This window comes from Triturus cristatus, chromosome 1_1 (assembly GCF_964204655.1).
Source record: "Triturus cristatus chromosome 1_1, aTriCri1.1, whole genome shotgun sequence".
Lineage (NCBI taxonomy): Eukaryota > Metazoa > Chordata > Amphibia > Caudata > Salamandridae > Triturus > Triturus cristatus.
This window is the reverse complement of record NC_140579.1, coordinates 78,088,730-78,102,722: the sequence shown is the minus strand read 5'-3', so window position 1 is coordinate 78,102,722 and position 13,993 is coordinate 78,088,730. Positions and strand designations below refer to the sequence as shown.

The following is a 13,993-nucleotide window of genomic DNA, read 5'->3' as shown; positions in this document are numbered from 1 at the left end:
TTGACCTGACGGAATGTCAGAGGTGGATGTTACCAGATGCGTACGTATTAGCTGTTGTGACGATGGCTCATATTAGTGCGAAAGGAATATGTAAGTTCTTGTCCCCTGTATGGAGGAATGAGGGTATTGCTAAATGTGCCGAGAGAGTGGTTAAGAATTGTATGGTGTGTTTGATGCACAACCCTGGCAAGGGCACCCCCACTCCACCTGGTCATTTTGCTCCTCCTGTTTTTCCTTTTGAGGTTATCCAGCTGGACTTTATCCATATGGAGAGATGCAATAACCTGAAGTATGTTTTGGTTGTGGTTTGTGCGTTCTCCAGATGGATTGAGGCCTATCCTCTTAAGGATAACACTGCCCTGTCCACAGCAAAAATCCTGCTGAAGGAGTACTTTCCTAGGTATGGAATGCCACGGATCGTGTGGTCGGATAATGGAAGCGAGTTTGTGGGAAGTGTAATGCAGAGTGTGTGTAAGGGCCTTGGAATTCGTCAAAAATTCCATAGTGCTAATCATCCTCAGGCAGCGGGTTTGGTTGAAGGGTACAATGGTACCCTGAAGCTAAAACTCGCCAAGATTCAAGCTACGACTGGTCTATCATGGCCTGATGCCTTGCCTCTGGCTCTCCTATCGACCAGAGCGACCGTACACTCTCGAGTAGGGCTTAGCCCATATGAGATTGTGTTCGGCCGCCCTGCGAATATTTGGGGAGTCCCGAGGCCAAGGGCTTTTGATAGTCTTGAGTATCCAATGTTAATTGATTACCTGCACGATTTGACCACTAAACTACAGTTAATCCATCAACAGGTCTTTGAAGCTCTACCGGCGCAGACAGAGGGTCCTGGACACCAGCTCCGGCCAGGCGACTGGGTCGTTACCCGAAATTTCGGTCGGAAACGTAACTTGGAGTCAAGATTTGTAGGACCCTTTCAAGTCTTGTTGACAACGAGGACGGCGGTTCGACTGGAGGGCCGGAAGAACTGGGTCCACGCCAGCCATACGAAAAAGGTACCGATCCCCTTACCAACGGACGGTTGGGTGAGGACTGGGATTTCGGCAACAGAAACTGAGACTCCTTTGCACTTTGTGCCGTTTAGTGACGCTCAACCTGTTGGGGATGATTCGTCACGGCCAAACCTACCTGTGGAGTCCTCGGTAGCGGAGAACCCAAGGTCTGACTCGTTGTCCACTTCATCGAACACTGTTGCGCCAGCTGAACAATTGTTTGTAGAGCAACCTCGACCTGGAAGAAGTCGATACTTTCTTCGTTCAAGGACTAATAAAAATTAGTAGTATATTTGCTTTTTGATGCTATGAACATTATGGACAATTATATCCTTTCTTTTTGAGTTTTTATGTGCTGTCCCACTGCTAAGAGATTTGTAATAAAACTGAACGTTTTGAGGAAACCCTACCATCCGGGTTACCGTAGGGCCGTGCGGGTACTCCTTTCTGTTTAGCAGGTTTCTGACGCTAGGTCGGTTACTTTTGTCGATTCCTGGGAACTCCTGGGGATTGATAATCGCTACTCAGAACGAAGTGCGTCAAGTACGTCACGGACGGTTTGTAGAGGATGGTATTCTCTAAGCTGTTGGAAGTAGAAAGGATGTCGGCGCAGAGATCAGAGTTAAGGAGAGTTGTACGAACAAAATGTTTTCTGTTTCAGGTGTTCCTACTGTTTCTGACCGTATCTATGTTATTGGTGGGTGGAGTGTATTTTGGAGTACAGTTGTTATTACCTTCTGCTTCACCTACCTTTTCTCCTAAGCTAAGCTCCCTCACCACTGTTTCCCCACATTCTTTTCATCCTCTGCCTCAACATGAACAGGTTAGGCGTGCGGAATTTATGAACAACTCCTTCGTTCAGCTGCTACATCAGCATCAGTTGGTGATGAATACTACCAATTGTTGGGTGTGTGGGTTAATGCCACATACCATGGATAGGGGTATTCCATATTTGGTCCTTCCTTACAGCTCCCAGGGTTCAGCTCGAGCATTCCAAACTATGTTCCGTAGTGCACTAGATTCCTACCCCAGTCAAGAGCCACGTTCTGTCAATTTTGGTCCTGGGCCGTATCACAAGCCTTTGGCGATAGCGATAGCGGATTTAGATAGAGATGTTTTTGATGCATCGCTTATCCCAAATGAAGAGGTGCAGGCTTATAAGGATCTGAGCGAGGCTGAGTATAGTACGTCAGTGGGTGATAGACATCTTAAGAGCTCGTCCCCAATAAGGATTGTACCACACCTTGGTAATTTCTGCTTGAAAGGCTTGGGTCGAAATCCGAGAGCACAACTTGGGAACAGTGCTTGCACTGACACGTATGTTCTACCGATGCTCTCCTCCCCTGTTTTTCTGACCGCTAAGGGTACTTATTTTGTATGTTATGAACGCGCATATACATGGTTACCCCGTGATTTTTCGGGTACCTGTTATATTGCGAACCTTTTACCACCGACTTTCACGGTCGCCTCAGATTATCACAAAACTAGAGTCGTGAGAGGCGTTATTAGCAAAGAGGATACTGCCGGTCAAGAAGCAGGAGACTTCTTTAAGGGTTTCTTGCCGTTTTGGGGACCTATGGTTAATAGTAGGAACCTAAGACAGTTGACCCGTGTAGTTGAGTCGACTGCTAATATTACTGCCCTTGGTAATTTAACAGCTGAACTTCAGGCGGATAGACTCATGACGTTGCAGAACCGTATGGTTCTAGATGTTGTTCTTGCAGATAGAGGTGGTGTGTGTAAAGTTATCCATTCGAGTTGTTGCATTTTTATTCCTGACAATGCTCCAACTGTCTACCAAGCCATCTCGAAGTTGCACAAGATTTCCGAGTCCATACACGTGGACGAAGGTAATTGGACGCTTCTAGGATGGTTTTGGGGCCTGATGTCAACTTGGGGTTGGAAGATTCTGATGATCGTAGGGGTTGTTGTAACGTTTCTGTTCATGTGTTGTCTTTGTGTACAGTGTGGTCCTGCCTTATGTGGCCTATGTGCTACAACGTGTATAAGACGGCCATCTGTTACCAAGGAGACGTTAATGAATAGAATGATGTTCCAGCAGCAACTGAACGATCTGATGAATATTGAAATAGATTCCGATCTTGACTAGTGCTTGTCTACATAAGGGCAAAAGGAGCGTCTGAGGTTCCGTGTGGGACGGAACGACACTTTTTGAGTGGTGACGAATATGGATGAGTTGGGTATCTACGAACCGCAAATGACGAGTATAGTGGGTGTACGCAGTTTCGCTATACAACCACATATGGTTCGTCTTATTTTTGGGTTTGTTCATCTGAACCCTCGGGTTCCTTTTAGATACGGCATCCATTTTGTTTCTTGCCCTCAAGTAGCCAGCGAACGGACTTTGTCCGCTTCGTGACCCTGGGACTCCCAAGCTTACACGAGGGACTCGTGTTCCTTTGAGTGTGACTTTTACAACGGGGGAAATGACACGGCGAAGGCAGATGGCCCCGCTCGAGGCTCATCTTGCCGTGCCGGTCTATTGTTTCAGTCATGCATACATTAGACACGAGGTCTCTGATCCCGTTATCAAGTTTCCTTTATTACTCCTAACACTCTTCTCTAATCTGTTGTGCATCCTTGTCCTTTCTTTGCATCTGTTTTCGTCCCTTCTCCTAATGTGTTTACGGTCAGGATGGAATGTGTTTTATTGCAGAGAAGATATGTTTTTACAGTTGGGAACTGGCGATACTGTTGTAATTATGTTCCGGCCTCCTGAAACATGAACGCGACTCTTTTGAAGTTTATTGTGGGAACTGAGTTGTAACCTTTGTTTGCCATACTGTGCTATGGCAAAAACGTGTATAAAAGGAGCGATCCACTTTTGCAATTTGAAGCAGTCTCCGAGAACCTACACGTTGTGTACTTCTTGTGACCTCTGTATCCCTGCAGTAAATAAACGCTGATCTCTGAAGTCGCTGGAAGTGTCCCGTGTCTCTGTGTTTCGTACGCCAGAACAGGTAACCCACGAAGGTTTCAGGTGTTGTTCCCTGGCACCGCTGGGTCTTAGAATAACCCAGTCCTTCAGCCCCGGTGAAACCCTGCGCCCTCCAAGATAAATGGACTGGACCCTTCAAGGTGGTCGAGCGGAAGAGCCAAGTCACCTATCTCATCGATGTGCAGTCCCCGCGGAACCCCCTCCGGGTTCTCCACGTGAACCGCCTCAAACCCCACTTTGTAAGGACGGAGTTGAGTTTACTCCTGGCCACCGACGATGGGGCCGAAGAAGACACCGAGCCCCTTCCAGACCCCCTGGGGGCGAAAGAGACCAATGGTTCCGTGGAGGGGGTGAAACTATCAACCACCCTCACAGCCCAACAGTCCAACGACTGCCGCCAGCTACTAAGGCAGTTCGCGGACCTCTTCTCCCTAACCCCTGGGGTCACCAACTGGTGTGTCCACGACGTGCACACCGGCGACAGCCCGCCAGTGAGACACCGGGCCTACCGGGTCCCTGATCGGGTCCGAACCTGCATCCAGACCGAGGTAGCGAAGATGCTGGCCCTCGGGGTGATTGAACCCTCCGACAGTCCCTGGGCCAGCCCGGTAGTCCTGGTTCCGAAAGCGGCTACCCCGGGTGTCGCCCCCGAGCTGAGGTTTTGCGTGGACTACCGAGGACTCAATGCGGTCACCCGAGCGGACGCTCACCCTATCCCCCGTGCCGACGAGCTCATTGACCGCCTCGGGGCCGCTCGCTACCTCAGCACCTTCGACCTAACTAGTGGATACTGGCAGATTGCCCTCACCGAGGGAGCCAAGGAGCGCTCCGCCTTCTCCACCCCGGATGGGCACTACCGCTTTAGGGTGATGCCGTTTGGAATGAAGAATGCCCCGGCCACCTTCCAGCGGCTGGTGAACAGGGTCCTGTCCGGACTAGAGGGGTTCAGCGCAGCATACCTCGACGATATAGCGGTATTCAGCTTCCAATGGACCGAGCACCTCCAGCACCTCCGACAAGTCCTGCTGGCTCTGCGCCGGGCCGGCCTCACCATCAAAGCCAGCAAATGTCAAATTGGGCACGGCTCCGTAACCTATCTGGGTCACCAGGTGGGAAGCGGGCAGGTCGCCCCCCTCCAGCCGAAGATCGACGCCATCTTGTCCTGGGAACCCCCCACGACCCAAACGGAAGTCCGGGCCTTCCTGGGCCTCACCGGTTACTACCGGAGGTTTATTAAGAACTATGGCAGCATCGCAGGCCCCCTCACAGAACTAACCTCCAAAAAACACCCCAAGAAAGTACAATGGACTCCCTCCTGCCAGAAGGCGTTCGACGCCCTAAAAGCCGCCATGTGTACGGCTCCGGTGCTTAAAGCACCCGACTACGCCCAGGAGTTTGTGGTCCAGACGGACGCCTCGGAACACGGCATCGGGGCAGTCCTCTCCCAGTTCGACGACAAAGGCATAGATCGGCCCATAGCCTTCATCAGCCGAAGGTTGCTGCCCCGAGAACAGCAGTGGAGCACAATTGAAAGAGAGACCTTCGCAGTAGTCTGGGCCCTCAAAAAGCTACGTCCCTACCTGTTCGGAACACACTTCCGAGTACAAACAGATCACCGACCCTTGCGGTGGTTGATGCAGATGCGAGTGGAAAACCCCAAGCTGCTACGCTGGTCCATCTCCCTCCAGGGGATGGATTTCACTGTGGAACATCGCCCCGGGACGGACCACGCCAACGCGGACGGCCTGTCCCGATTCTTCCGCTTCAGCGAGGAGAACCCCCAAGTGGATGGGTAGTTCTCCCCGCCTTTCAGCTGGGGGGGGCACGTGTGAGACCGGCCTCATGGCGTGGGCCCTCCCAACCAGCAAGCTACCCTGCAACCGCACCGATCCTCGATGTCACAGACTTCCGGCCCCCATGGCCCAACATCCCGAGGGCCGGCCAGATCCCCAACATGCATGCCCGGCCGAGGGAGAGCGAAACCCCCCAAACCAGACCGAGAGGCGCCGACCCTGTCACACCTCTGGTCACTTCCCCGAGGGAGGTTTCGATCGACCACCAGGCCCCCGGCGAGCGGCCGCCTCGCCTGCTGGGCATCTGGAGTCCCTCCCGGACCCACCTGAACAGATCAAAGGGCCGAGCGACAGGAAGTCCCGACACACCGCCCCCAGGCACCAAGACCCCTCTCGGCGAGGACTCCGGACTTCAAAGAGGAGGGGGAGTATAACAAGGGGTGCTGAAGGGACGGGAGGCAGAGAAGACCTGGACTGACGAGAGCCTGCTGACCTGGTCGCGGCTCGATCGCTCCCCGAACCGAAGAACTCTGAACCATCCGAGCCCTGCTGACGCTGTCGCGGCTCCCCGAACTCTGAACCATCTGAGCCCTGCTGACGCTGTCGCGGCTCCCCGAACTCCGAACCATCTGAGCCCTGCTGACGCTGTCGCGGCTCCCCGAACTCTGAACCATCTGAGCCCTGCTGACGCCGTCGCGGCTCCTCGAATTACGAACCTCCGGTGCCTGCTGAGTGACTCTGAGCCCGCTCCTCCAAGAGAATCGGCAGAGATTGCCGAGAGAAGCAACATCCCCTCAGCTCGAGGATTGAGAGCTGTGCGCCGAATACTCCGCAGAGACACTGATTCAAAGACTGTCCCGCTACCTCTTACCCCTCATCACGAGATCGCTGCCGCTTGTGGCAGTAATTCTGCTCCTGCCTTCCGGATCATAAAGATCCCTGACAACCAACGATAAAATCTATTATCTTGCAAAGAATTACTGTGTGGTGTCCCTCTATCTGAAGAGAGTAAGTGCAGCGTGTGCGATCCTAGGTACGAGACCCTTCCAGGAAGGGCCTCCCCGCTCTTGCTAGGCCTAACTCTGGGAAAGGTGGGCCTCCGGGTGGTCAGGAACGTATTCCGCAGCCTCCCCGGGGAACGCTTTCCAACAATTCCACACAGTTATAACCCACACCAAGCCACATTATTCCACACAACGCCACATAATTCTACAATTCAGCCCCACACAATTCACCATACAACATATTTACACTGCACATAACAGCACTCAACACCATATTATTCAACCCCACACAATTAGTCTACTCCATACCACATAAATACACTGCACATAAATCCAGTCTGCCACATAGCAACACTCGACATAAATACACTCTACATCATGCCACATAATATCACTCAATATAATTTTGACTCAACACCGCACACTTCCACGCCACACAATTCACCAATACACATTTCTATTCCACATCACATAATTCAATACCAAACCACATAATTCAACTCAACAACACAATTACACAAGATACCACATACATCCCGTCCACGCCACAAAATTCCACATCATGCCACAAAATTCAACAGCACACCACATAAGTAAACACCACTATATACCACTTCACAACACAAAATACCATTGCACATAATTACACCCCATGACACACAATCCCACTCCACATAATTCCAGTATACTCAATACCACATAATTACTATCGACATACTTCTACTGCACACCCTGCCTCATTATTCCACTACACAATTCCACTCCACACCACACACAATTCCACAACTAACAACTCCAATTTAACCCATATATTACCAGTCCACACCACATACATCCACTGCACTCCAAACAAAAAACACATAGGTAAAAGATATTGTAATATATGACATCAATAGTCCTACCTCTCACAAATGCGAGACCTATTGCATTGCAAATGCTTGTTGTAGAAATGTGAATAGCTATGAGGCTGATGAGGTTTTGTGCCACTGTGAGTACCTGGTTGCGAGTGCCGTGTGCTTGAGTGAGTCACTGCTTTAATTGAATGGTTAAATCTCTCTGCTTCTCTCTCCTGCAGCTGCGGTGACCTTGGATCCGGACACCGCTCATCGGAACCTCATCCTGTCCGAGGACGGAAGGAGCGTGAGGGACGGAGGCAGAGACCAGGGTCGGCCCGTCACGGACCAGAGATTCGATGAATGCATCATTGTCCTGGGGAGGGAGAGGCTGAGCTCCGGGAGGCATTACTGGGAGGTGGAGGTGGGGGGCAAGAGGGGCTGGGAACTGGGGGTGTGTGACGAGGCTGCGAGCAGGAAGGGGGGGATCATAGCATCACCTAAGAATGGATACTGGGCAGTGTGGCTCAGAGATGGTGAATACAGAGCTCTCGCTGGACCCTCCATCCTCCTGGCCCCCTGTGTGCCCCCCAGGGCTGTGGGTCTCTACCTGGACTATGAGGGGCGCAGGCTCTCGGTGTACAATGTGACTGACCGGTCTCTGCTCCACACCTTCTCCGGGGGCTCCTTCCCCCCCACCCTGCGGCCCTACTTCAGTCCACATTGCAAGGATGGAGGGAGGAATGCGGGGGCGCTGCGGGTCCTGCCGGGGACAGGACAGGATTGAGAGGTAGGAGACAGTTGACTCCACCAGGTGAGAGCACTGTGTACAAGTCAATCACTGTCACCATGTAAAGGAGAAGTAATGATATTTACTGTCATCGGGTAAAGCCGCTGTGTGTAATGTAGATTCCTGTCACTTGCGTCATGTAAGGAAAAACTGCGCAGCAGCAATAACACCTGTGCGCAGGCGCAGCACTGACTGCTGCCTCCCCTCAGATGGAAAAATGCAGGACTTTGAAAACAAGTGTGATGTGTAACATTTTCGCCTTTTTGGATTTTTTGAAACATAATAGCAAGCAACATTATAGGAAATGTGGTTTTGTTTCATAGGCTGAAATACAAGAGCTTGCACATTTATAATAACGTAAAATTCAGAACTGGTTGAGGATGTCACAAACGGCAGCTGTAGAAAAATATATTTTATAAAGATGAAGCAGAGGGGCAGAGTTGTAAGATGATAAATGTATTTTGGAACGAGGAGGCCGGAGATATTTTTTTAAAAAGGGGGGCTGCAGAACAGCGGCTGAGAGATGACACAAGAGCCAGACACTTGGAGAATGGGCTAGTTTTATTTACAGTGAGTTTCCAGTTTGAGTGGGAAACATTCTGTCATATTTCAGGGTGAACATTCACCAATCTCAAGTGTCTCTATCTGGCTCCATCAGTTCTGTCAGCAGTGTGAGGGGCAGGAGGGTATACTCAGGTCTTTGCATTGCCTGGAGGGAGGGAGGGTCTCTGCTGTCACTCCAAGGTGGAAGAAGGTCTCCAGGAATCCTGTGAAGAGAAGTAGGATCCTGTCAGCACAGTGTGCTCAGCCTGGGATCTGTCTCCTCATTGGCAAGCTGACAGGAGTGATCTATGGAATGACCAAGAGCGCCCACCTCTAAAGGGATCGCTTTTAGGGCTGGCCTTTGAGACACCGTGTCTGTTCCACCAGACTATTGTTTTTCAGAAAAATCCAAATGTAGTATATATACATAGGCCTTCATCAGCAGGCTCTATCCATTGGTATCTCAAACTGTCATTCATAGTCTGCTCCGCCCACCACAGTATCCAGCAACGGGCAGTGGTTCACCCACCGGACTCATCGGTTTCCTTGACGTTGAGCGACTGCAGAAATCCAGCGCACGATGTTCACATCCAACTAAAAATAGTTCCTTTCTCTTCAGTGATGAATCCAGTTCATAGTGTCTTCTATTGTGTGTTTTATATTAACTTTACTAGCTGTTTATTATGACTGTACTTTGGGTGCCCAAAATGGTGATTTATTTTCTCTCATCTTTTGAAAGATGCTGTTATAAAGTGTTTAAGTGTGAGTATAACATTGTAGCTGCCTGCAACCTCGGTGCCTGGTTAGGTGGTGATTTATTCTTGTCTCCTTCGTGAATGATAATACTAATTTAAATACATCACTAGTAAATAGAGTGTAGTGCGTGTTTTTTTAAATGTAAATTGTTTTGCTTCCAGCCATATCGTTTCCACGTTTGTGACATATGGTTGCAATGTGTACATATGCATTTTTTAATTAACCTTCATACCAGCTAGCCAAAACCTATTGACTCTGCCAATGCTTGTCCTGATACTGGTGAGATATCTGTATGCTTCCACCCCATGACTGCATTTTCTAGGGAGGTTGAACCCAATAACAGTGTCCCATTATTAAAATGCACCGCACCCCTTTTAAGGTCTTGCTGAGCCAGCGCACATGCGCTGCTCGGAGAGCATTCAGTTTACAGGTTTTCAAAATGCTACCCAGGCCTAAAGCTTGAGTGCACGTTGGCGTGCACGTGCACAGCTGCTGCTCGCACTCCCTCCGCCCTTCTCCCCCTCCCTTTTCGTCGGCTTTAATCAGGCTCCTCTGCTGCTGGCATTCCCCCCTCCCTTCTCCCCCAGCCCTTCTTGTCACCTCGGCTTGTACTCACCCCTCCTTTCTCCCCTTTCGGCCGCTTTGATGTTCTCAGTGAGCCGCATGGCCAATGCTTGTTTGGATGTGGATTTACTCTCGAACCCCTGACCTCTCCGTAAAAGCTTCCTTAATGAAATCTTACAATCTGTTGCAATTAAGAAAAAAAACAACAGTCATCTAGATTCAGTCGCAAGCATAATGGTTTTTAAATCCAATCGTGAGAAAAATGGTGCATCTATTTTGTCAATTCAGGGAAACTGGGAATACTCAGACAATTCCATTGGTTCCCAAAATATACCAGATTGCTTCCCAATTGTCTCTGGCCTTTAACTTTTGCCTTATAACATGAACATATTTGTACTCACCTTTAATTTAACTGGGAAAGAAATGACAGTACCTTACTGTCAGAAGTATATCTTATTTACTGGATATGTGTAGCTGCAGAGTTACAATTACTTGCTATTGGTTTGAATGCAGACATCTCTGCTTAACTCTCATCAAATTGAATGTAACCACAATCACACAACCACACACCCCCACACACACAACCACACACACAAACACACAACCATAACTACACACACAACCACAACACATACCCACAACCACACACACACAACCACAACTACCCACAACTACACACACAACTACACACACAACCACAACCACAACTACACACAACCACATCACACAACCACAACACAACCACAACTATACACAACCACATCACACTGAGGTTCCGTAGCGATCCGAACCCGAGTATTCGGTATCGTAGTACTGACACGATTTTGGTACCAATGAACCGCAAATGATCCATTATATACATGACAGTATTTTCGCTACGCAACGAGCTTGAATTCACTGAAGAATAGGGCATTCTGTTGCCAAGTCATGGCATCCATTTTAGATACGGCGTCCATTTTGTTTCTTGCCCTCACATAGTCAATGAACGGACGATGACCCCGGCAGGATCACCTTGTTAAGGACACGTAAGCTCGAGTCCCGAGAAAGGCTGACGCTACATGACTAGGCAGAATCAAGCTGCCTCCCTTGCCTGAGGCCAGTCCTACTATACTGGTTCTCGTGTCCATTGTCCTGACCGAGAGGCCGAAGACGATAGCCATGCCCGTTTATGATCCATAAACACCTCTGATCATGCTTTTCAATCCTTTGCACCTGGTTCTACTCCTCTCCTTCTGGGCTTTTACAATGGGGAGGTTACGATTTTTATGATGGGGAGGATCGGGCAGAGAATGGAGAACTGACAAGGGGATTTGATCGAATACCGAAAACCTACAACTAATTATTGTTTGATGTATATTTATTGTCTGTTTGGGATACCGGGTTGAGCATGAGAAATATTCGTGTAATGTTGCCTCAAGACATTTTTCGTGTATTTAAGGAGCAACCCACTTAATGCATTTTGAACAGTCTCCTAGATTCTGCCTCTGTGTGGTTCCTATGACTTCTGTGTCCCTGCAGTAAATAAACCTTGGTCTTTGACGCCGCCATCGAGAAACCCGCGTCTCTGTTTATTTTGTGCACCGAGACAGGTGGAACTCAGGGGTCTTCGGGTGTTGTTTCCCTGACACCTCTGGACTCTTAAAAGTCCAGAACCTCATATTGGCGCCCAACGTGGGGCGACGTCATCCGGTACCGGTCCAAAGCCTGAAAAGTTCGAGGAGCTTCGTGTGAAGATTCCGGAGGGAGGTACCCCGCTTCATCGATCCCTGCATGTCGTAAAAGTGGCCCGACGATCTCTTCCACGAGGGTTCCCGTTCCCAGACGGCTACAGAGGACCACTGCCCTGACTGTCGCCCTGTCTTGGACCCGAGGGGCAGACCTTAGTACGGCGAGACGTAGACGGGTTCTCCTTGGTGACGTCTTCCACATTTCAGTTAAGTATTAAGTGGGTCGTGCTCAGTTTGGTTGTCTGGATACGTTTGTTTTGGATTCGTAGATTATCATTGGTTGCTCTTGTTAGGATAATCTTTGTTTTTGGTATTGGTTCATTTTGGTAGGCCTAAGTTCTCTGAGCATTTTGGTTAAAATTTGTCTTCGTTTGTCATGACTAAAAGTAGTAATTGTTTCTTGTCCTTGTTACGTTGCAACGGGGATTCCCGGTTGGAGGATTCGTGTTCGGTTCCTCCGATTGGAACTCCTACATATGAGCTCTATTGTAAACATGGTGTGGGTGCTATTACGTATAATGAAGTATGGGTTCGTTATACCAGAAAAGATGGTGTCCTTAGTTGGCCACCGCATGGTAGCTTCGAAAGTGAAATCCTAGACAATCTAGAAATGAAGTTGTTTAAGAGGAAAGCCCGGCCGCCAATGTTTGATTCTTTTCGCGTATGGCGTAAAGAAGCCAAACAGAGAGAAATTAGGAAGACAAAGAAAGAACAGAAAGAGAAAGGGTTGACTTTAATGGAGTCTGCTAGGCAGCTGCATGTCAACGAGACTGAGAAAGCAATAGAGATGGCGAATAGTAAATATAATTTGGAAATTGATAAATGTTACCCTGTATTGCCATCTTGTCCTGCTAAGCCGATAGAGGACCTCGAAAAGGATCCTCTGTTGTCCTACCTGTTGAGCTCACCTCCACCGTATGCACAGGGTATTACAGCACCACAGTTACTACCTGTTGTACAGCCAGCTGCTGGTCAGCCTGGAATAGGTGCTCCACTTCCTTTGATTCCAGCTCCTGTCCTTCCCGTGGTTAATGATCCCACGGCGCCCCCTCTTCCTGGGTCGCCTATTCCGCCTTTGCCTGTCGTTTCACAAACTGCTTTACCTACTACTCCCACCCTTACTATATCATCTGCTTCAGCTGCCCTGTCCCCAAGCCCTGTCATTCTGACTCCGCTTTCCGTTCGTCGGAAGATAATCGACTCTGTAACTAACATCTTAACTCCTCTCTACAGGTCTTTAATTGGGACCCCCGTTTCTGACTCTATACAGAGACGTAGCCAGCTTCCTGGTCCCCAGGAACGAGAAATGTTAGATTCGACAGCTCTTAGGTGGATGTCGAAAGCTGCGAAGTATGATGCACAAAGAGTGTTAGACACCTTTATGCAATGGAACGAACCAACTCAACGTTATGTTTTTGACGTGATGTGTTCCCTTGTACGTGAAGAATGGGATGATGATGACTTAGATACTGTCCCCTCTGATCTGATAAATATTCAGCAGAAATTCGCCGCAGGAATGGTGATAGGTTCAGAAGTAGGGAAAGCGGTAGAACTGATTTTAGCGTATAGAGATGATTCCCCTCTTCGAATGCCAAGGGACCATGATGGTTCACCGATTACTAGGAAAAGACGAGGTCAGTATCCGATGAGGGAAGTTCCGCCCATATGGCGCGAAGCAGTTGCCGCTGATGGGGCTAATAATATTGTAGCTGCTCCAGCACAATTCCAGAGAGTGTGGATACACATCCCTTGGAAGCGAGCTGAAGTATTAGCAGTAAAACAAGCATTGCCAGACCCGCGTAAAAATCCTGCTGGTCATTATAAAGAGTTGACGCAAACAGTCCAAGCGTGTATCATGAATTTGGCAGATATTGAAATGCTATTTGGCAACGTAGTGCCACAGCCTATATGGGCCAAGATTCGGCAAGAGAACCACCCAGTCGCCTTAGGAGGTGATTGGCCAGCTATTGTAGCGGCAGACGCACAACAAGTTGGCGGAGCTAAACCTGAACCTCTGATT

General features: G+C 49.2%; 1 protein-coding gene across 1 annotated transcript in view; it reads left to right on the top strand.

Moving 5' to 3' along the window:
* The window catches only part of LOC146869492 (E3 ubiquitin-protein ligase TRIM39-like), a 203,217-nt gene extending 193,416 nt beyond the window's left edge, over nt 1-9,801 (top strand). The window contains exon 7 of the mRNA XM_085600308.1: nt 7,836-9,801. Within this exon, the coding sequence (XP_085456434.1) occupies nt 7,836-8,380 (545 nt within the window). The 3' untranslated portion in view covers nt 8,381-9,801. The remainder of the gene's footprint in view (nt 1-7,835) is intronic.
* Nucleotides 9,802-13,993: the final 4,192 nt, after the last annotated feature.